The sequence below is a fragment of the Amborella trichopoda genome, chromosome 9 (genome assembly GCF_054954075.1).
Source record: "Amborella trichopoda isolate Santa Cruz 75 chromosome 9, AtrichopodaSantaCruz75HAP2 v2.0, whole genome shotgun sequence".
NCBI classification, from domain to species: Eukaryota; Viridiplantae; Streptophyta; class Magnoliopsida; order Amborellales; family Amborellaceae; genus Amborella; species Amborella trichopoda.
Window position 1 is genome coordinate 44,470,143 of NC_142344.1, and position 23,478 is coordinate 44,493,620.

The window sequence follows — 23,478 nt, forward strand, 5'->3', positions numbered from 1 at the left end:
TGGATCCATTCCAAGTTATTTATTTAGACCCAAACTCGACCGTTTAGAACTAAACCCAACCCGCAGGGTCCAAAAACCGGATCCGAAACCAAACGCCATTCGACAATTGGCCCTTACAAAACAACCACATGACTAAATAAAACAACCCACATTACTTTTTTTTCTTATTTTTCTCATCTAAAGTAGTAACATGTATCCATCTCTCGATTCCCACCAAGCCAGATAACACCAAAACCCTAATTAATCTGCACTAGAAACTGCTCTCTCTCTCTCTCTCTCACCTACTTATCCAAAACTTTCTCTCTCTCTCTCTCACCTACTTATCCAAAACTTACTCTCTCTCTCTCTATATATATATATATATATATAAATGAATGAAAAGCAAAATTAAATATTGACTAGTAATGGCTTAACTCTCTCTATCCCACCCTCAAACAAATAAAGGGAAATTAATCTTCACCCATTGCCCCCAATGCCTTCCTCTTTCTTTCGACACAGAACATGCCACAGCTTCACTGCCACCACTCCCCACTCTTTCTCTCTCTTATCCTTCTCGCTCTTCCCCATGTACTGGGCGCCGGCCACGACTACGCTGATGCATTGTCGAAATGCATCCTGTTCTTCGAGGGGCAACGCTCGGGGAGCCTGCCCGCGGGGCAACGGGTCCGGTGGAGGGGCGATTCGGCGTTGTCTGATGGGCAGGCGGGCGGGGTCGATCTGGAAGGAGGCTATTACGATGCGGGGGACAATGTCAAGTTTGGGTTTCCTTTGGCCTTCACGACGACGATGTTGGCGTGGGGGATGAGTGAATTCGGGGCCCCCGGTGAAGTCAGCAATGCGATGGCCACAATACGCTGGGCCACAGACTACCTCCTCAAGGCAGTCTCGCAGCATGGCCGGGTGTTCGTGCAGGTCGGTCGGCCCGACTCTCTCTCCTTTTTCTTTTTGGGTATGACTCTTTGTAGATTTGTTATTCTCTTCTTCACTCTTAGACACCCATAACTGCGAACTCTCTCTTTCTCAAACTTGCAACTTTTTTCCTCTGCAACTTCTCTCTCTATCACACTACATATTGCTCTTTTCCTACTCTCTCTCACACATACCCAATACCCTTACTCCTACTACCCCTCTCTCTCTCTCACACACACAATACCCTTATTCCCATATACCCCCTTCTCTCTCTCCCCAAATTTGTGTCTCTCTCTAAACCCCCCAATTTGGTGGAGCGTCTCTCCTAAGGTCTTTGTTTTTGGACCCAGTTTCTATGCGGCCAGGCTCACACACACAATACCCTTATTCCCATATACCCCCTTCTCTCTCTCCCCAAATTTGTGTCTCTCTCTAGACCCCCCAATTTGGTGGATTGTCTCTCCTAAGGTCGTTGTTTTTGGACCCAGTTTCTATGCAGCCAGGCTCACATACGTACAAACGAGGGCCTCTAAATAAATCTATTTTTGAGATGGGTTTTAAGATTTAGTTTTTAAATAAATATAATCTCTAACATGGAGATCATGAATATATAAAAAACTAAATAAATTTTATAAACTCGAAATAATAATTCTATTAAGAAATCAATTTGACCGTTAATTTTCCTTTGTTTTTTTTAGATAGATCACCTCTTTGCATCCATCTTTAAAATGGATGCTTCACACTTTCTCGACTGCATGTGTAGAAATGCCCTTCCAGCCCGCATGAAACAATGAACAAATTTCCTTTGTTTTTTCTGCCGACAAACAAAGTACGATGGCGTTACGTTTTATTATTATTGAGTATGCTCCTGCAGGAGCGTACTGTTCTTTTGCTCCCTTGTGCAAAATACCAATTTAGAGGGATAAATTTAGTCTAGTATATTTGGAAACACATAAGAACTACTAGATGATTATATTCAAAAGGAAATTTTGAATTTTGAGTTTTGTGACACTTAGTTCTAGGTCTTAAAAAATTTGATGGTCTCTATTGAATCTTGAGGCATTTTTTTTTCTAGTACATACATAGTTTTTGTTTGAAATTTTTTTTATTGAGATTATTTTATGAATTTTTTTAATTTGATGGTCTCTATTAAATCTTGAGGCATTTTTTTTTCTAGTACATAGATAGTTTTTGTTTGAAATTTTTTTTATTGAGATTATTTTATGAATTGTAGAGATCTAAAAAGTATTTCTAACATGTGTTATATGCAAGGGAGTAAATGGATGGTATACCCCCCCGTTGGAGTAGGAAATATTTTGGCTTATTTGGAAAGGGAATAATTTCGTGGTTTCTCTCTTATATGCTCCTATAAACCCACATTTAATTATGGATGTTTCGGACTAATAAATAATTATAGGGATATTTTAATCAAATGTCCGGAAAAGCACCTGCTTGTCTTGCCCTTTTAATGAGGAACATTGCATTAATTGTGTTTTATTATGAGTGACCCAAGATTTATTAATTGAGGGTGTTTAATTAATCGGAACTTTTTGGCGTCACGTAATCCCAAATTAAGGATGTTTTTGGGTCATTTTCTAACATTTGATGTATCTTATTAGTTTTCCATATTTATCGAAGGCATGTGCGTATCGCTTTTTCACGTCACTATCTCCAACAAACAAAAGCACTGGAAAAAAAATCTAAATAAATTAATAAAAATTTTGAAAATAATAAACATGCATTAGAAGTAAAGTCAAACTCAAAACGACTTTAAAAAGTTAAAAATGGAAAAAAATAGATATGGAAAAACCTGATTTACATATTAAGACACTTTAAAAATATGAAAAAAAAAAACATAAAAAGTGATTGTGGCAAAAAACACTCACAATCCGTGCCAAATACATCCAAATCATATGAGAAATTTTTTGTAATATATCTTTATTTTTTAGTGTTTTTTATTTTTTGAAATTTTTTAAATGTCCTAAGTTATACACACAATTCAGGGGGTACTCGGCCCCACCCCTAGGGTGAGTCCGCGTAACTCGGCCGAGTCCAAATCGATTAGGCTGAGTACCTGCACACTGCATCAATATTTTGATTAATTTGCATTATTCCCCAAAAGAAAAAATTACTCAGGCCTTTTGGATAGAAATTTAAGGCTTAGTGAAAGTTATGTGGCAGGTTGGTGATCCAGTTCAGGACCACAATTGCTGGGAGAGACCAGAGGACATGGACACCCCTCGAACTGTATACAGTGTCGATGCTGCGAATCCTGGGTCAGAGGTGGCTGCAGAGACAGCTGCAGCATTGGCCGCTGCCTCCATCGCTTTCCGATCCTCGGACTCGGCATACTCACATACATTACTCCAAAATGCTATCCGAGTGTTTGAATTTGCTGATAGTTATAGAGGAGCTTATAGTGATAATCCGAGCTTGAAACCTGGAGTCTGCCCTTTTTACTGTGACTTTGATGGTTATAAGGCATGCCCCGATTGTCCACTTATTGTTACTTTTATGATTCATTTATTTATGGGAAATTTATTAAAATACCTATTGTTTAACAATTTATTATTTTGGAACTATTTCAATTCAAGGTTATGGGTTATTTTATAGGCATTTTGAAATTAAATAAAAAATATGGATAAAGTGTTAAATTTCATCTCTGATAAGTAATCTGATAAATTCCCCATATTATTTATTTCTTGTGTGCACATTGCACGTCTCATTCAAGCATGCGCTTAAGGGAAGGGTTTATTTCTTGTATTCTTTTGTTTTTGTTTTTGTTACATATAGCAAATTTCATACAATGAGGAATCACATGAAAAGTATATACTGAGACCACAATTAATTTTGACCATTGGATGTCAAATTGGGTGGCTGCATTTATTTCATGAAAAAATCTCAAAGTTCAAAAAAAATGTTCTTGAACTTTGTGACAAACCCTAGCTATTAGATTTCACAATGGGATGGTTACGAGTAATTGTGATCTCTATGGGAAATAGTCTCATTATATACGATCCTTTTAAAAAAATTAAAAATCTATTTAAAATTCACAAGATATATTTATTTATTTTCTTTTGAAAATTTCTTTTTGTTTTTGTATGGTAGGATGAATTGTTATGGGGAGCTGCATGGCTTCGAAGGGCAACCGGAAATGAGACATACCTTAATTACGTTCAAAATAATGAAAGGATCCTTGGTGCGGACGAAAATATCAACGAGTTTGGTTGGGATAATAAGCACGCTGGACTCAATGTACTCGTATCTCAGGTCCGTATATAGCTTTGTATGACCTTAACTAAAGTACCCATTAGTACTGCATTGGACTGGGTAGCCCGACCCGGCCTTGTCATCCTAGCTCTAGAGTTCAAGCTATAAAATGTGGCCTCAAGGATAGGACACCATGGCCTGAGGGTCGACCAGGTCAAAAAAGGGCTACCTAGCCAGTTCTTTATTATTCTTATTATTATGAGAAATGTTTCTATATTTCTCCTACAACATAAAATATCTATGCTTCCTCTACCATCCAGCCATTCAATTTTAATCAAGAGAGCCACACACTATTTGATCTTAGATCTAATGTCTAAAAGTATTTTATTTTTAATATTTTTTTTGTACAAATTTTATGAATATGAAATTTGGTACATGTCATCTTCTCATTGGGGTGCACCTATAAAAAATATTGAAAATAATTATTTGATAAAATATAATGACCAAAATACCCTTTGAAATATTCAGGGGTATTTTGATCATTTTATTTTATTGTAAATATATTTTTTATATTTTTCACTAGTGCTAGTTTAACAGAGGATTGGACCTCCAAAATTTGATGTCAAAATAGCTTACAGAAAAAAATGAAAAATAAAATAGTGTAGAGACGTGACATTGTGATTGAGGTAGCCCTCCATTCAGAATGGATGGTTGTTTATGGAGAAGTATATAAGTTTTATGTTGTAGGGGATGCATAGAAAGTTTGTTTTGTTATTATTATTATTATTATTATCATTATTATCATCATCATCATCATCATCATCATCATCATCATCATCATCATCATAATAATAATAATAATAATAATAATAATAATAATAATTATTATTATTATTATTATTATTATTATTATTATTATTATTGGCTCGTCCTGGATAGGCCTAGGATATCATCGGCCCGGTCTAATCCCAAGCCGGCTAGGCCCTGCTCAATGTTAGCTCTAATGCCTACCTTTTTTGAAGTTAATGTGATTGACTTTCAATCTCAAATTGGATTTTGATTCTTAACTTTTGAAAAAAAGCAAATTTTAAAACCCAGGATGTTTTCGTGAGCATAAGTAACAAGAACCTATATGGGACGTTCAGGTCACTACTTTTCCCATTGCCATATTTTTTGTTTGGATGTAGTTTCTATGAGGCTTAGCCTTACAGGAAAAAAAAAAAGTAACGCCTCACTTCATAATTGTGTCAAGAAAGCACTTCCCATATGGAAAATCCCTAAAATGGCTCTAAAATATATTTCCACCATCGATTATAAAATTTATAGCCCAAAAAATGGTAAAGCTTTTATAGTTCTATGAACACTTGATAATAGATGCTCTAGCTAGAAATCCTTTTTTTTTTTTCACAACTATAATGATCTGGGTCGAGATGATCGATTTGAAGGTTTTTCAATACTAAAACTATGTTATTTTGGTGAATTTTGAAGTGAGGACTGTCCTCTTTTTTTTATAAAGCCTTGACTTTATTTTAATCTTTTCTATTTTCTTCTGAAAATTGCGATTTAGAGCTTTCCTTTAATGTGAATCTCAAGGTGTTGTGGGTACTCGGTTACTTTTTAATTGTTAGATTATTGTCGCTGAGCATATTTTCTGGACCTTAATCACGTTTGATACGGTAATATTAACTCACTTTATAAGGTCAGCATTAGATTTCTCAAGGATAAAGACATAATTACATAACCTAGCTATAAGGTGCAACTCTGATGTTAGAAATTACTACAATGAGTTAAAAAACTATTTTCTTTTATTGATTAGAAAATTTGAAGCTAAAACAAATGCTATAGATTTGGTAAATATGTGAACGCTTCAATTTATACGGTTGAAATAATGTATGGTATATTATTTTTAGTATTTAAATATGATTTTTTTAGATATTTTATGAAAAAGGAGGCCGTACTACCCCTTTGAGAGAGACACGAAAAGGGGGCAGACCTACCAGAGAGGGAGAAACTGTTTCATTTATTTTTAAATTTTTTTTATCGCCATTTTGAATCGATTCAAACCAAATCCGAATCATCGATCTAGAGATCCAATACAGATCTATAAGTAAACAATTTGCCAACCAAACATAATTTTAAAACAGTGGGTTTACATGAATCCCTCTCCCCCTCTCTCACCCTTTTTCTTTCTCATTGCGATTTAGCGTTAGGTAATTGGATTCATATAAGCCAGCTCCCTCTCTGTCTTTCTCCTATAAAAATGCATTAATGGTGTTTTGGTTATAGGAATATCTTGTAGGGCATGAGATGTCTCTTCAATCGTACAAGGAGTACGCAGAGACCTTCATATGCACCCTGATCCCCGACTCTCCCTCCCCCCACATCCAATACACCCCCGGCGGTCTCATCTACAAGCCCGGCGGCAGCAACATGCAACACGTCTCGGCCATCGCCTTCCTCCTTCTCGCTTATGCCAACTACCTCTCTCTCTCCTCCCAAACCCTCTCATGTGGGACTCTCATGGTCAGCCCCGCCACTCTACGCACCCAAGCCAAAAGACAAGTAACCCTCTCTCTCTCTTTGATTGTTACCCTCTATTTTCCTCTTTCATACTTGTTGTGCGGGGCGCATAATGAGGCAATAAAAAACTAGAGCCTGAACCACAAAATGAAACTCAATAATAAGGCAGGGCTATATCTGACATGTTTAGTTTTGACTAGGGCCACAATCTGGCCTGACCCACCCCTAGCAAAACCCTTTTTAAGGCCAGGCCTAGGTCTGGCCCAGTCCTATAGGCCCATCTTTGGGCTAGAGTTAATGTTGGCCTAACCTAAGGCCGGCCCATTGCCAGCCCTACTGTTATGCATGAACATTACTTCCCTATTCAGAGAGAGCTCTCTCCAGGTGATAGTCCCTATCTTAACAACCGTACTCGTAGGGTATCTATAGTCTAATTAATTGATGGATGGTGATGGATGGAGAGTTCGAACCACCATTTCTGTCCTTGATGGAAGTGGCTCTTATTATTTCTTTCTCATCAACGTGCATGACTTCAATGGATGGTGATTATTTCACAGGCTCTAGTTTTCTTGTTAGTAGTATTTTTATATCTCAAAAATGGTAGGTAGTTTGTCGGTAATGATCCTTATAACCAACCCACTACCAACTGAACTATGGATAAGTAAAATGCTTTGATGGACCAATTTATTCACATAGACACCTTTGTGAGACCATGGAAGTCCAAACATGCCATAATATAAGGATCCGGTTTCTATGTGGCCAAGCCCGCATATGTAGAAATGAGGGCCTCTTAATAAATCTATTTTTGAGATGGATTTTAAGACATAATTGCTAATGTGGAGATTATGAATATAAATAAATAAATAAATTTTTAAAACTAGAAATAATAATTCTAGTAAGAAAACATTTGGACCATTAGTTTCCATTGTTTTTAGATGGAACGCCTACTTGCATCCATCTTTAAGATGGATGCTTTATACTTTCTGGACTGGATATGTAGAAATGTGGTTCAACCTGCATGAAACAATTTTCCATAATATAATTGTGGCAAATGGTGCTTCAAAGACTCATTTGCCATTTAATCTCGATGCCAAATGTTGACTTAGGGGTCGCAAAGGACCAGGCCTGGGATGGCCCACCTTGGCCCCAGCCCTAACCGAGACAAAAAGGCCTTAGCCCAAGCCTTATCAAGACTGGACTGAGCAAATAAAATAATAATAATAATAAATGAAAGAAAAAACAAATAAAAAGAGGGCTGGGCTGGGCTAAACCTTCCCAGTCTTGGCCCAGTTTCGGCCCGATCCTACCCTTGGACCATGGTTGCCCAACCCTTCCCCAGCCCTCCGACCACATTTCTTGACCGAGGCCCAATTGTATAGGGCCAGGCTAACCAGGCCCATTGCCAACCCTACTCAACGTGAGGAAGAATGCTCTTGAGAGCCCCACTTTAAGAAATCTCCTACCAACATTAATGATAAGAAACAACATATCCAGCCTCGTACCATACAACCATATTCCAGTGGGCCACACTACAGTATAGTACACAACAACTGAATTCCAAGCATTGATATATCTGATTTTTCTCATTTATAGGTCGACTACATTTTGGGCGACAACCCAATGAACATGTCATATATGGTGGGATACGGTGATCGGTACCCCTTAAGGATACATCACCGTGGATCGTCGTTGCCGTCGATCGTAGACCACCCTCAGTCCATTGCGTGCAAAGAGGGCTCTGTGTATTTCAATTCATCGGGCCCCAACCCTAATGTACACGTCGGGGCGATCGTAGGGGGCCCCGGGGAGGATGACACTTACAATGATGACCGTGGCGACTTCCGCCTCTCGGAGCCCACAACTTACATCAATGCTCCCTTAGTTGGCGTGCTCGCATACTTTGTCGCTAACCCCATCTAACAGTGACACCAACACTTACAGAAAAGGTGCGAACCCCCTCTCACTTTGTGCCACACTGAGTCAATTCTCATGAATATCACACTCTATTAATTTCATTTTGAGAAGGTATATGATGAGACAATTTACCTTTTATATAAGATAGTCACAATTAATCTTGACTATTGGATGTGAAATTGGGTGGTTGCGTTTATTTCATTGACCAAGCTCAAAATTCAAAAGAAATTTTTTCGAACTTTATTACATACCCAAACTATGAGATTTCACGTCGGATGGTTATAAGTAATTGTGACTTCCATGTATCAAAGGTAAATAGTCTTATTGTATACAATCCTTTTTGTTTTTAGGTGGATTAATTTGAAAACTAGGGAAAATCAAAGTTTTTTAGTTGGTGGGCGAGGGTTTTGGGGCCTTTTTACAATAGGCGGGTTGGAGAACCAGCTATACTCATGAATAGCTAGAACAACCAAACAGTGCCTAAAGCTATGCAATAGTGAGAAAATAGTAACAATTATGATTAAATTGTCGCCCAAACAGGACCTTAGTGATAACAACAAGTCCAAAAAAAGCTTAATGTGCACGTGTATGAACATTTATTAGAGACATCTACTTAGTAATAACACCACGTCCTATTTTAATGCACAAGCCATACGTGTGTGAGTGGATCTCATCATCCCTATCATTAGTGCTGGCGAGGGGCCAGGCTACTCTACCGTAAAAAAAAGTAGGGCCTGGACCACAAACTGTGACCTGAGAGCCAGACCAATGTAAGTGCCGGCCCGTTAGCCTGGTTTGGCCCTCTTTTTCTTCTTGTTTTTTCTTCTATTTTTTGTCCGTGACTCGACCCGCCACCCTTACATATCACTTTCTAACCCTTTATATCTTCCCTTGGCAGAAGCAGCAGGAAAATGCACAAAATGAGCCTTTATCATTTTCAAACTTCATTTGCCTTCATCTCTCACAAAGTGGTTAGTGAGGACAAGAGTTCATACATTCACCCAAAGAGAAGAATTCACTGATGCTCCACAATCTTCCTCTGAAGAAGACTTTCTTGCCCATGTCTTGTAAAAAATATGAGAGAGAGAAATAATTGGAACCCTAGAATAAGTTTGTCTTCTCTTTTCTAGGGTTCCGTGGGCTTAGGTTAGTTGAATGTTGTCTACCATTATGTAGGCCCATCAATAATTTAACGTTTCACTACACACCAAGGTTCGAATCCGATACTAACCTGTTGAAAGTAAATATTGTTTTTTTTTTTTTTTGAGTAATTTAGTGTGGCTGACGAGCCTCTACCTTTTTTTTAAAATCTTTTTTACTGCATTAGGTGAGAATAGAAGCCTAAAACTTAGCTGGAGCACAAGTGATACTACCACCACGACCCCAACCCCATTTTCAAGTAAATATTGTATTCCTCACCAAACAGAGCATAAATATTACGAATCACAAATTTCTCTTTCAAAATAACATTTCCACATCAAGTTGAGAACATAAAATATTTCTCGAACCAATTTCTCTCGGTATGTGATGCTTTCTTGGGTTGGATTGTAAGCGGGCTCATAAGATATTTCCACTTAACATTGAGTTTCAGTGCAAGTGTGAATAAATAATTGAGTAGATGACCACATGGGAGGAGTTTTTCAATCTCAAACTTTGGTAATCATCTTAAATCATTAGATGATTATTCTCCACAAATAAAAAGCATGAAATTTGAGTTTTTTGAAACTTAGATCTCACCATCTTAAAATTGAACGGTTTTTATTCAATCTTGAGATATTATTATTTTTCAAGTGCTTAGATAGTGAAATTAAGAAATTTTTTAATTAAAGTTATTCATGTATTAGAGAGGTTATATCCCCAAATTTTGAGACCCTAAAACTACTCTTAGGTAGAGTTTTACCACTTAATATTGAGTTTCAGTGCAAGTGTGAATAAATAATTGAGCAGATGACCACATGGGAGGAGTTTTTCAATCTCAAACTTTGGTAATCATCTTAAATCATTAGATGATTATTCTCCACAAATAAAAAACATAAAATTTGAGTTTTTTGAAACTTAGATCTCACCATCTTAAAATTGAACGGTTTTTATTCAATCTTGAAATATTATTATTTTTCAAGTGCTTAGATAGTGAAATTAAGAAATTTTTTAATTAAGGTTATTCATGTATTAGAGAGGTTATATCCCCAAATTTTGAGACCCTAAAACTAATCTTAGGTAGAGTTTTACCCAAGCAAGTATATACATAATATACTCCGGAGGGAGTCGATCATCTTTTGGCTAAATAATTTGATCATCTCTCTCTTTCTTTCTCTTCATGATGGGACTAATGTCTTACATATTAAAAGGTCACATGGCCCTTGAGACTTGGAGGACAGTGGATTTTGTCTTTGAAAATGAAAGGCAATAATTTGTGACATGCGTCTGTGTCCTCACTTCTCGGTGATTATGTTGGTTACATTTTTGGTTGGAGCGGTTTTGCACCAGGACATGAGCTTTCTTTTCATTTTTTCTTTATCTTTTTCTTATATTTCTTTATTCTTGTTCAGTGTTCGAAATTTATTATTCTCCAATCTTTCTTATTTTGATTTAGAACTTGATTCTTTCAGTAAAAAAAAAAAATCAAAATAGTTTCAGGTTACTTATTCCTCCTCTACGAGGGGAGGGATGGTTCCATTGACAGGTTGATGAACCGCTTGAGACCACAAATGGGATTGATTCCTACCCAACCAAATTTCTCTACATGTATCGTTAGCCATCCATTTGAGTGATGAATGGCTTGAGATCAGCAGATAATCAAGAGAAGCATATCTATTCAACCAATTCTCCTTAAGAGTCTATAAAATCACTCTAGGTGTTATTTTTTAAGATATTCATGTTTTAAAACCTCTTTTATTTATGTGTTTCTTTAACTAATTAGAGAAAATAAAATATATAAAAATTTTCTGGAGGTCCCCTTTCGGCTTGTAGATCACGATGAACCTTTTTCACTGTGGTTCCCTTGTTGCTATTGCTCACCATGGTGATGTCCACTGCCGTTTCTCTCACAAGCTTTATGCTGGTTTTATTTTTTGAAAAAGTATACAATGAGACTATTTATATTTGGTACAAAGTAATCTTAATTAATCTTGATCATTGGATGTCAAATAGGGTAGTTACATTTATGCCATTGACCACGTTCAAAGTTTAAAATAAATTTTTTCGAACTTTATAACAAACCCAAGCTATTAAATTACATCGAATAATTCTAAATAATTGTGACCTCCTTATATCAAAGATAAACGGACTCATTCTATACAATCCCATATTTGTTTGCCCAAATGATCCCCTTTTTATCTACTACTTAATGTTAAGTTTTCCTACCTGAACTTAATATTTTATTATTTAAAACAACGCGCCTTTTCTTTGAGCACGTGATTACTTTTGTAGCACCATGTCTATGCTGCCCCTACAGCATAGAAGTTCTATCTTCCCCCTACCATCCAGCGATCCAATTTTGATCAAGAGAGTCACTCACCGTTTGATCTTAGATCTGACATTTCAAAGTATTGTATTTTTTGTTTTGTTATAAAAATTGTATGAACATGAAAATTGGTACGTGTCATCTTCTCATTGGGGCGCACCTATAAAAAATATTAAAAATAATTTTTCTATAAAATATAATGACCAAAATACTTCTTGAAAATTTCAAAGGTATTTTGGTCATTCCATTTTATTGAAAAAAATTAAAATATTTTTATCTAGTGCGAGTTTAATAGAGGAATGGACGTCCAAAATTTGGCGTCAAAATAGTTTATAGAAAAAAAAATTAAAAATAAAATAGTGTAAAGACATGATATTGTGTTTAAGGCAATCTTAACCCTCCATTCAAAATAGACGATTGGATAAAAGGGAGGATAAAACTTCCATGCTATAAGGGAAGTATAGAAAGCTTGTCTGCTATTTAATTTTCCTGGTCGTATCTTAGGAATGAACTCACCAGGACCGAGTCGTCTCTCAGATTTCTTTGAGTCGAGGGGTTTATCACTTCGAAAAAAGTGATTTCGTCTCATGCCTCTAGATCCCGATTTATCAGTCTCCCTAAATTTTTTATACAAAATATAACCTTTGTTCGGTTAACCAGAAATTAAATTTCGGACTATATGTTTAAACTCGACTTTTGTTGAGGGAATATTCTATTGAATTTAACTTTTAGGAATAACAAAAATCTAATAATAAGCTCTTGGCGAAGCGCAGCATCAAAAGTCTTCACGAAGATGATTACTTATGCGGACCATTAGGTTATCTCCAAAATGTTGGCTTTTAAGTTTTTCCATTATTCCTTAATATTATATTGAGGTTACATTTGGATTTTGTGCGTGCCTCATGGGGTACATCTATATTAAATATAAAAATTTATATAAAATAAAATGATCAAAATAGAGTCTTCGGCCATTTTACTTTTTAAAATATTATTTTTATATTTTATATAAGCTCATGAGAGAGAAAAGTAGTTTTTTTTCTTTTTTTTTATATGATCGAGACATACAATTTGACCTATTCTGGATAGGGTATGTTCAGCAATGACAACCATAATGAACATCTTAAACTGGCCAAGTTCCAAATCCCTAGAGGCATGTTCGTTACGTGGGAAAGGGAGTTACGAAAGACTCCCTCTTCCACACACTTTGGAAGCCGTCACTTCCCTGGGTGAGCTTGGAAGCTGGGGCTTCTAACAAACAATGTCACGCTTCCAATATACAAATGCATTAGTATTACAGTTGTGGAAGCCGCTTCTACAAAACAAACATGCCCAAGGCTTTCATATTCAATCAGACACAAGTACATAACCTTGCTAGAACTTCTGAAAAGGTTATGAAACGTGGTATTTTCTCATTTCCAGACAACAAAAAATCCTGCTTCTAGATGTTTAGAGCTTCCAGATTCCGGTTATCAAATAGACCCTTCCAATCTCTTTCAATTGACACAAATTCACATTGAGAAAGAAGAAAATAAAAAACAATTTTTTTTAATGTTAAAAAATGAATAATGAACAAATAAACAAACTTTTAAGTTAGTTGTGAAAATCAAGCCATTCATAACCGTCAATGAAATTCAAGGAGATGAAAGGTTTGGCCTCTTGGGAGGTGAGCTCTCTTGACCATTTTACCCTCCCTCCATACTGTGCTCCTGGTCCGCTGCACTTGTACTGTCCATAGAAAACAGTCCTACAAAAAAAAAAATTTATTTTATATTCACATTTTTTATAGGAAAGAATATACAAAGAGATCATTTATTTTTGAGTGCGAGGTTATAATCATTTTTGTCTGTTAGATATAAAATCGGGTGGTTGTAAATGTGACATTGACTAGATTCAAAGTTCAAAAAAAAATTGTTCAAACATCATGAAATACCCGAGCCATCCAATTTGATATCTAATGGCTTAGAGTGATTGTGAACTTATAACAATTATAATTGATCTCAGACCATACAATTCCAGCTAGGACAATTATTTTTTAGAATTATGAAATTCGAATTTGAGGACTCTAGCATTTGGAGATTAATATCAAACTTAGTCAATGTCTGTCTGTCGATCAAAATGGTGCCATCCAATGTGGTATTTTTATATTTGCTTTAAGCAAGTGATGAAAAGAAGAAGTGTTAGTGATTTCTTTGTTTAAATGCGTCCCCTTCCAAAAATTCCTCACAGGGATGGATTTTAGAGCTAAAATTTTACGGATCAATAATATTTTGATCACCATGATCATGAATCTAATAAAAAAAAAATAGACCTTCAGCCTATTCTTTCAAAAGAGGTAAAAACAAGAAATTTCAAAATAGTTCATTAAAAAGTTTAATATTAATTAAATTTAATAATAAAATTAAACTTTCATTCAAATTCGGGTGGTCGAGTTTCCACTTGTTAAATTTTAGATCACTAAAATCCTATCTAAGATAGATTTGGAAGGATATTTGCACTTGTAACGGCTTTCATAAACAATGTCAATTGACGATATACGATATTTTGAAAGGGCCCAGGGCAATAGTTTCCAAAACATCCCTGCATAACAAATGTGAGAAGTATTCCAATTATGGAAGCCTCTCTTCAACTGTCTTTTGGAAGCTGAGACTTCTACGAAACAAACACCCCATCAGGTGTAGAGATCTAAAGTTTATTTAATCACATTTGACATACGCTAAGTGCATGATGATTAGGTCATGTCAACCTTATGATGAGCTAAAAGCTATCAAGAGGTTTTTAATATATATATATATATGAAAATGATGAGATTAGCCCACTAGTTCATATAAAAATATGAGTCCAATGGTCTAGATTGAATCTTGATCGATATGACAATCACGACCTCATTTCGTGTTTGAATTTTAATTTTTTTATACAAATTCAAATAATTTGAAATTTTAGGTATTCATTCTTCTTATCAAGACGCACCTAATAAAAATATTTAAAAAATAATTTATAATAAATAAATACCTCCAAAACTTTTCAAAGGTATTTTGGTCAATTTAATTCTTGTAAATTATTGTTGTAATATTTTTATTCGATTATCCTATTTTTGAGAAACACATGCCTAAAATTTCAAGTTATTTGGATTTGTAATAAAAAAAATTAAAATTAAAATACGAAATGAAGTCGTGACCATCAGATCGGCCAAGATATAATCTGGGCCATTGGGCTCATATGAACTCATTTGTTCATATAAGCTAGTGGCTAATCTCAGCATTTTCCATATATATATATATATATATATATATATATATGTGTGTGTGTGAAAAGATGGGATTAGCCTACTAGCTTATATGAACATATGAGCCAAACGGCCCAAATTGAATCTGAGCCGATCTGACGATTACGGATCCGTCTAGTAATACTTAAATTTTATTTTTTTTTCTACAGATCCAAATCACTTTAAATTTTAGGTGTGTGTTCTTCTCATCAAGACACACCTAATAAAAATATAAAAAATAATTATTCATAAAACTAAATCACCAAAATATATCCCGAATCTTTTTAGGGGTAGTTTGGTCAAATTATTTCATGTAAAATATTTTTTTGATCTTTTTCAAAGATTCACCTATTTTTTATAAAATTTCAAGTGATTTGAATTAATAAAAAAAAAAAGAAAATTCAAACACTACCGGACATCCATGATCATTAGATTGGCCCAAAATCAATCTGGGACATTAAGCTCATATGTTCATATGAGCTAGTGAGTTAATCTCATCTTCTCTCTCTCTCTCTCTCTCTCTCTCTCTCTCTCTCTCTCTCTCTCTCTATATATATATATATATATATATATATATATATATATATATATATATATATATATATATATATATATATGGGCAATGATTTCATGCAACCGTTATATAGTAATATGATGCAACAACCTTAAAAAACCATCTTATGGCCATTTGTTTGATCTAAATTTTGAAACATACACTCTTGTTATTCTAATGAACAATCAGAAAGAAATAAAAAATTGAAAACACAACATAAAAGGTATTCTTTTAGCTCAATTAATATAGGCCGTTCATTTTGGTGAGATGCTTAGATCTAGGTCTTAGAAGGATTTTTTCATTTCCAATTTTTTTGGATGGCTTTATTATCATTAGATGAACGATGTTAAAAAATAAAAAAATGATTTTGAGTTCATAAAGTCTAAGATTTTGAAGTTCACAAAATGAATGGTCTAAATTCGTTTTTGGAGAGGACTCATTTTGACCATATCTATGGTTCAAATTTAACTTTTTTTTTTGGGGGATGGATTATTGAGATGAAGAGAGTGTGTGTGTAAAATTTGGGGTCATACAAATACCACAAACATGGTTTTCTAGGAGTGTCATTGCATTATACTATAATACAACCATTGCATTGGATCAATGTATATATATATATATATATATATATATATATATATATATATATATATATATATATATATATATATATATATATATATATATATATATATATATATATATATGTGTGTGTGTGTGTGTGTGTGTGTGTGTGTGTGTGTGTGTGTGTGTGGAAAATTCTTCCCAACACCTATATGCAACAAGGAACAGTGATTTCGCCTATCCTCATCACCGTCCAAAGTTCATCGCACAGTCACGATTGTCCGGTAGTATTTTATTTTTCATTTGATTTTTTACAAATTGTAATGATCTGAAATTTGGATCATGTGTACATCTTATTGAAGCTCATCTAATAAAAATATTAAAAAAATAATTTATGAAAAAAAGACTATAATACCCTTGAAACTTTTTGGGGGTATTTTGGTCAATTTTTTTTCATATAAAATATTTTTTTTTATATTTTTCATAGATTTTTCTATTATTCATAAATACACGCTCCAAATTTCAGGTCATTCAGATTTATATAAAAAAATGAAAATGAAACACTACCGAACAATCGTGACCGTATAATAAACTTTGGACGGTGATGAGAGTATGCGAATCACTGTTTATTTTCGCCTATAGCCATTTTGTAATATATATATATATATATATATGATCCTATGGGACCTTCCCCTACTCATGTGTGTAGGACCCCAAAGGATCGTCATTAAATTTGGCACAGATCTATAAAAAAATCAAGTCTCACACCCATGCGATAACTTTTCCAGAGATCCGTGCCAACTTTAATGGTGATCCTTTGGAGTCATACACACATGGGTGGGGGAGGTTCCTATAGGATCATTACTCATATATATATATAAAATTTGAAGGTGCACCTTACCTCTACAACTACGGATGCATCTGTATGCCAACTGCACCCTATATATATATATATATATATATATATATATATATATATATATATATATATATATATATATATATATATATATACGGGTAAACCTTACAACAGCTGGCCAGCTATAATGAATAGTATATAGGTGGAATGGGAGCTGTTAGATCTTCATCATGCGGTTCAGAATGCACATCACTATTTTAATTTTAATTTTTTATATAAATTTGATTAATATTAAATTTTGGGCATATATACCTAACACTATTGCGCACCATATAAAAATATAAAAAAAATATTTTAATAACTTAAATGACCAAAATACCCCTATCATTTTTCAGGGGTATTTCGATCGTTTTAAATTTTGAAAATATATTTTATATATTTTTTATTTGTGTGCTCTATTTTTTAGTACATATGTATAACATTTCATTATGATTTGATTTATAAAAAAATAATTAAAATTAAAATAGTGATATGCATTCTAAACCGCATGATGAAGATCTGACGGCTCCCATTCCACCTAGATTACTAGTCATTATAGTTGGCCAGCTATTGTTAGTTTTTTCTTATATATATATATGGAATAATCTAAACTTCACAACCGTTCAAATTACAAAGGTTAAAGTTATAAAGAGTTGTGATTGGTAGATTTATTAATTTCGTAGTCTATTTTTTAAAAAAAATTACTTTTTATGATATCTTCATCATTATATGAATGTAATTTTGTAAATATTGCTACAAAACAAAGGGTCAAATGTCATTATGTTAGTGGTCAAATGCTACTACAAGTCAATTTTGCAAATATTACTACAAGGCAATTCTGTAAATGGTACTTGACTGACATTACGTCGGTGGTCAAATGTTAACAAGAACCGCTTAAAAGTGCCCCCTCGAGTTGTGTAAAAATCTCACTGAAATAAGTGAAGCCACCCATCCCAACCATCCATTGTTGAAATCAATCTATTATGATTGTATTCAAGTACTAGAGAAAAATTCATTGGGTGTATTATATCCAAACCTATGTTCATATATGGAAAATACTAACAAACACTCGCAAGTGAAATTTTACAGCATTTTATTTATGGCTCATCACCATTCAAAGTCCATCATGTACTCATGGTTGTCTGATAGTATTTTAATTTTAATAGTTTTCTACTAATCAGATGCAGTTGCATTTTGATTTATGTGTACATATAACTAACTCAGATCAAAATAAAGCACTAAAAATAATTATCAAAAAATGAATTGATAAAAATACCCCTAAAATGTTTATAGGGATAATTTGGTCATTTTATTATCTAAATTATTTTTTATATTTTACTTAGGTGCGATTCTCTATAACGCATACATATACAAAATTTCAGGTTAATATGATTTGTAGAAAATTTATTAAAATTCAAATACTTTTAGACAATATTAGTCGTTTGATAGACTTTGGATGGTGATGAGCAATGAGCAAAATACTGCAGAAATTCTCTTGTGAGTATTCTTAAATATTTTCCTATATGTTTCCATATATATGTATAATATTTAGAAATAAATACAATGATACCATTTATTTTTTATATAAGGAGGTCACAATCATTATTAATCATTGGTTTTGAAATCGGGCAGTTGAGGATGTATCATTGATTGGATACAAAGTCCAAAATAAAATTTCTCAAATGTTATGATACACTTCAATCTATTGAATTTCACATCCAATAGCTAAAAATAATTATGACTTTCTTGTACTAAAAATAAATGGTTTGATGATATACACTCCCAAAGTATTTTAACTTAAAATTTTTTTATGAACTCTTTAACAAATAATAAGGAGATTGTATATTATGATACCATTTATTTTTGGTAAAAGAAGGTCACAACTTTTCTCAACTGTGAAATATAATATATTAAATATATCCCAGCTTTCGATAAAAAACAATTAGGACTTTGTGCTCAATTTGTGACACATTACCGCCTATCCAATTCACATCCTACAATTGATAATGATTGTGACATCTTTGTATCAAAAGTAAATAGTCTTATCATATATATTTTCACAATTAAATGCACCTCATCACTGCACCCACACACATATGTGCACAAGCGCACACACTCCGAGAGAGAGAGAGAGAGAGAGAGAGAGAGAGAGAGAGAGAGAGAGGAGGCTACTCACATCTCGCGGCTGGGATCACCCCAATCGTACCACCCCCTTCGTGCTATGATGTTGTCCATGAAAGTATAGGCAAAAACCACCCTAGAGAAGGTGCCCCATGCCCTTCCCAAGTAGAAAGCTCCCGAACCAGTAACCCTACAACCCACAAAGGAGAACCCTGTTTCTTGTAACATATTCTCTCTCTTCTGAGCAGTTAGGGCACCATACCCCACACGATCTATGGCATGGACATGACATCCCTTATATAGAGAGAGACCATTTCCAAAAATAAAATCTACTGAGCCTTCTATGTAGCACCCCTCAAAATAGTGTCTTCCAATGTGGTCATAGAGTGTGTCTTGTGCCCCTTTAAACTTGCAATTGAAGAAGGCAGCTGTGTCTGCTGAAACTCTAAGTGCCACTGCTTGCTTTCCCTTTGCTGATTTTGTCACTGGTGCTGTGTTCTACAAGCACAAAATGATCTCTTGTTTATTCTCTCTTAGTGCATCAACCGGTCCAAATGAAAAAGAAAATAGACATGGTATACCTTTTGATACAAGGAGGTCATAATCATTTTTAATCAATGAATGTGAAATGTGACGTATTGAAGCATGTCATTATATTCGGGAAATTTTGTTTTGGATTTTGTGATACATCCCCAACCACTCTATTTCACATCCAATGGTCATTAACGGTTGTAATCTTCTTGTACCGATGATAAATGGCCTTGCTATATAAATTTCCAAAAAAAATAAAACAAGCAATCATCATCATGAAAGCCTTTTTTTTCAATTATTTGGGATTGGCTAGGAAAATAAAACAAACAGTATTTCAAAAAATTGGAATCAGGCTACTATTCATCAAGATGCAAATTCAATTCGCCCGAACTGACTCGGGGTGATTTCTGAGTCAGACTAAGGTATATTAACATAAAGATAATAGTAAAAATTCGAGAAAACTGAGAGACTCGGGAAATTTTGGGCTTCATCAACCCAAAACCGGCAGCCTCCTGATCGAATCCAATTCGGGCAATTCTTGAGTCGAACAGGCAAGTTTTGAAAGAACAAGTACAAGAAATTGTCTGGTGTTCTATAGCCACCTATACTACTAAGGGAGAAAAATACTATTTGAGATTTGAATTCTCTGTAGAAGACGTTTTTCTCCCTATTTTTTTAAAAACCGCTCTTAGATAGGGAGTAGATAGAATATTTATGTTGGCCCAATATGTTTCACCTCTCGGACTTCGAAGATAAGAGAGAAGACCTCTATATTTAATTTAAACTATGATTCCTATCAAAAGGACATGACTCAAATAAATTGGAACCTATGACAGAAATAATTGGGAAAATAGATGAAGTTTTAGAAATAAAATAAAAAAGGAAAAACTAGAGATGATATAAAAAGGTTTAGCAATAAAAATTGGGACCGTATGTAATGAGGCAATTTATCTTTCGTATAAGGAGGTCACAATTACTTATAATCATCCGGTGTGAAATCTAGTAGCTTGGGTGTCTCCCAAAGTTTGAGAAAATTTCTGTTGAACTGTGAACTTGGTCTATGGAATAAATGCAACCACCTAGTTTCATATCTAATGATCAGGATTAAGCGTGACCACTTTGTATCATTGTATACTTTTCTATAAAGATGAATAAGTTAACAATTAAATAAAGACTAAAAATTACTATGGATTGAAGGGAAGCATATAACGATATGATTTTCCTTTTTGTATTAGGAAATCACAATCAATCTTATCCTGTATATTTCAAATCGGGCGTTTGTAATAATGTCATTGAAGAGACTTAGAGTTCAAAAAAAATAAAATTATCATACTTCATAACAAGCCTAAACCATCCAATTGGACATCTAATGAGTAAGAGTGATTATAAACTCCTTGTAATAAAAATAAATGACCATGTTGTATACCATCTATTGATTGAAACTAAATATATATTAATACAAATGGACTTGTTCACCTGATGCAACACTAAATCAAACAAAAAATTGAAGACTTTAAGAGGAACAGGTACCTTAAAGGTAATGTTCTTAGCAATGAAGTACGGAGAATTAACAGCCATAGTGGCAGAGGCAAAGGTGCCCATGGGTTGCCCATTGGCCCCAATCTTATCAGCTGTATCATCCCACTCAATCACTGTCTTTTCAGCTCCAGCTCCCTCTAGACTTATATATGCCTTTGTTGCAGCGATATTCACCTTCTCTCTATGCATACATGTAGTGCACCAGCATTATATATCAATATGGAGCATAATGAAAGGCTTACACTGTGCAAAAAAAATGCACACCATACCGGTGGCCGGCCCGGCCCTAAAGAAGTAGGGCCTAGGCTACAACTTGCGGATCGAGGGCCGGGCTCGCTGGGGCAAGTTACTTCTGACTCGGGCAAGTACTGTAGAGGACCAAAATGCCCTAAATAAATTAAAAAAAAAAACTTTTTTGAAAAAATAAAAATTAGAAAAAAAATATAGTAAAACCAAAAACAACTTTTACAAGTTAAATAAGTTTAAAAAAGAAGAAAAAAATGGGTTTAAAAAAAATAATTTACATTTTAAAATATCCAAAAAAAATAAAAATAGGCATCATGACAAAAAACACTCATCAATCTTTGCCAAAAACATCCAAAACAAAAAATTACTTAACATTTCTAGATCCTTTATAATTTTTTAAATAGTTTGAATTCATATTTCAAAGCAATCCCTTTTTTTTTATACACCCCGAGTTATTAACACAACTGGGGGTTACTCGGCCTCGCACTATTACTCGCTGGAGGCCGATTGAACTCGGGCTAGTTCTGTCGCACTGTCCCAAATACAATTTCCACACCCTACTCTCTCTCTCTCTCTCTCTCTCTCTCTCTCTCTCTCCTTTAGAGACTAAGTCCTTACCTGTACACTCCTTCATGGATGCAGATCACGACCCTGACCCCATTACCATCAGGAAGAGAATCAATGGCTTCCTGAACTGAAACAAAGTCACCCGACCCTGGTTCCTTATCAACAGTAATATACATTGAAGGCTTTGGCTTGTTCTTCATTGCTGTACTGAAAATAGAATGAGTAAGAGAGCCCATGTTCCTAACCCACTTGAGATATGCTTCTTCCACACCCAAACCATTTCTACTTTCACCATGACACATAAAGCTACATGGACAAGAGAGAAAAACCAGGCTAAGGAGAAGCAAAAGCAGGGATATTTGGTTCATGATTTGGCTGGAATTTTGTTTTTTCCGGCGAGTTGGGTGGTGACTTTTGGTGATGAGGAACGGGTGGTTGTCGATGAAGAGAGAAGGGCAGTTGGGAATGCAGGATAAAAAGCTTCTTCACTCCATGGATTTTCATTAAAAAACAAATGTAGAAGAGACTTGCAGAGGAATCTTGCAGTGTTATGGCTGTATCTATGTGTTCCTCTTCCATTGTATTGATATGTCTTTTCTTTTTTTCTTATGTATATAGTTATTTTGGAATTTTTCAAGAAAAGAAGCCTGATATAAAAGGAAAAATAGAATTTGTATGTGTTGTATTCCATTCTCTCCAAGTTACCAAGTCTAGCTTTGATTATTTGCTTCTTTTTTTTAACAATAAATTCTGTTTCAATACTGTAAGACAAAGGAGACAGCAAAAAAATATATAAAAATAAATATAGAAAATGCTAAAAGTGAATGAGCAAATGTGATAAGTTTGTCTTGTTGCTTGAGAAATCACAGGACTGGCCCACTGAATGTATGTCTATCACCGAGATAGGCGTGGGCAGAAGAGGACAAGAATGGCAAATCATCACCATCCATGATGATGATGGATGGATAGGATGGATGGTGTGGGACTGGCATATTCGTAATTATGATGAGTGTTATGTGATGCATAACTAATCCGAGGCATGGGAATGGGGTTGAGGTGGTGGTAGTGCGACCTCAGCCTCACTTACTTTGGATTGATGTTGGTTGTGCCATTTGGGCCTAAGTTATTTTAGATTTTCATTCCTATTAATGTATTCGAAAATCCTTAACTATTTTTAAAAC

The 23,478-nt window shown here is 34.6% G+C and overlaps 2 protein-coding genes across 9 annotated transcripts; one reads left to right on the forward strand and one right to left on the reverse strand.

The window, feature by feature from the left end:
- The first annotated feature begins 396 nt into the window (after window positions 1–396).
- LOC18439033 (endoglucanase 23) lies at window positions 397–9,758 on the forward strand. Of its 7 annotated transcripts, none has more exons than XM_088846482.1 (6): window positions 397–949; window positions 3,091–3,390; window positions 4,018–4,179; window positions 6,406–6,681; window positions 8,233–8,585; window positions 9,452–9,758. In XM_088846482.1, exons 1-5 carry the CDS (start codon window positions 836–838, stop codon window positions 8,557–8,559), a joined length of 1,179 nt encoding a protein of 392 aa, XP_088702608.1. In that variant the 5' UTR covers window positions 397–835; the 3' UTR covers window positions 8,560–8,585; window positions 9,452–9,758. The 7 variants fall into 7 exon arrangements, with proteins under 7 accessions (XP_088702608.1, XP_011625192.2, XP_020525843.2 ...); XM_011626890.3 differs by having other exon boundaries at window positions 397–912; XM_020670184.2 differs by lacking the exon at window positions 8,233–8,585 and having other exon boundaries at window positions 397–912.
- A 3,727-nt stretch (window positions 9,759–13,485) lies between these two features.
- Window positions 13,486–23,060, reverse strand: LOC18439039 (putative pectinesterase 53). 2 transcript variants are annotated; one of them, XM_088846486.1, is made up of 4 exons: window positions 22,349–23,060; window positions 21,476–21,665; window positions 19,470–19,912; window positions 13,486–13,741 (listed from the first exon to the last, which is right to left on the reverse strand). In XM_088846486.1, the coding sequence occupies exons 1-4, from the start codon at window positions 22,663–22,665 to the stop codon at window positions 13,699–13,701; spliced, it is 993 nt and encodes a 330-aa protein (XP_088702612.1). In that variant the 5' UTR covers window positions 22,666–23,060; the 3' UTR covers window positions 13,486–13,698. The 2 variants fall into 2 exon arrangements, with proteins under 2 accessions (XP_088702612.1, XP_006849276.3); XM_006849213.4 differs by having other exon boundaries at window positions 13,486–13,760.
- Window positions 23,061–23,478: the final 418 nt, after the last annotated feature.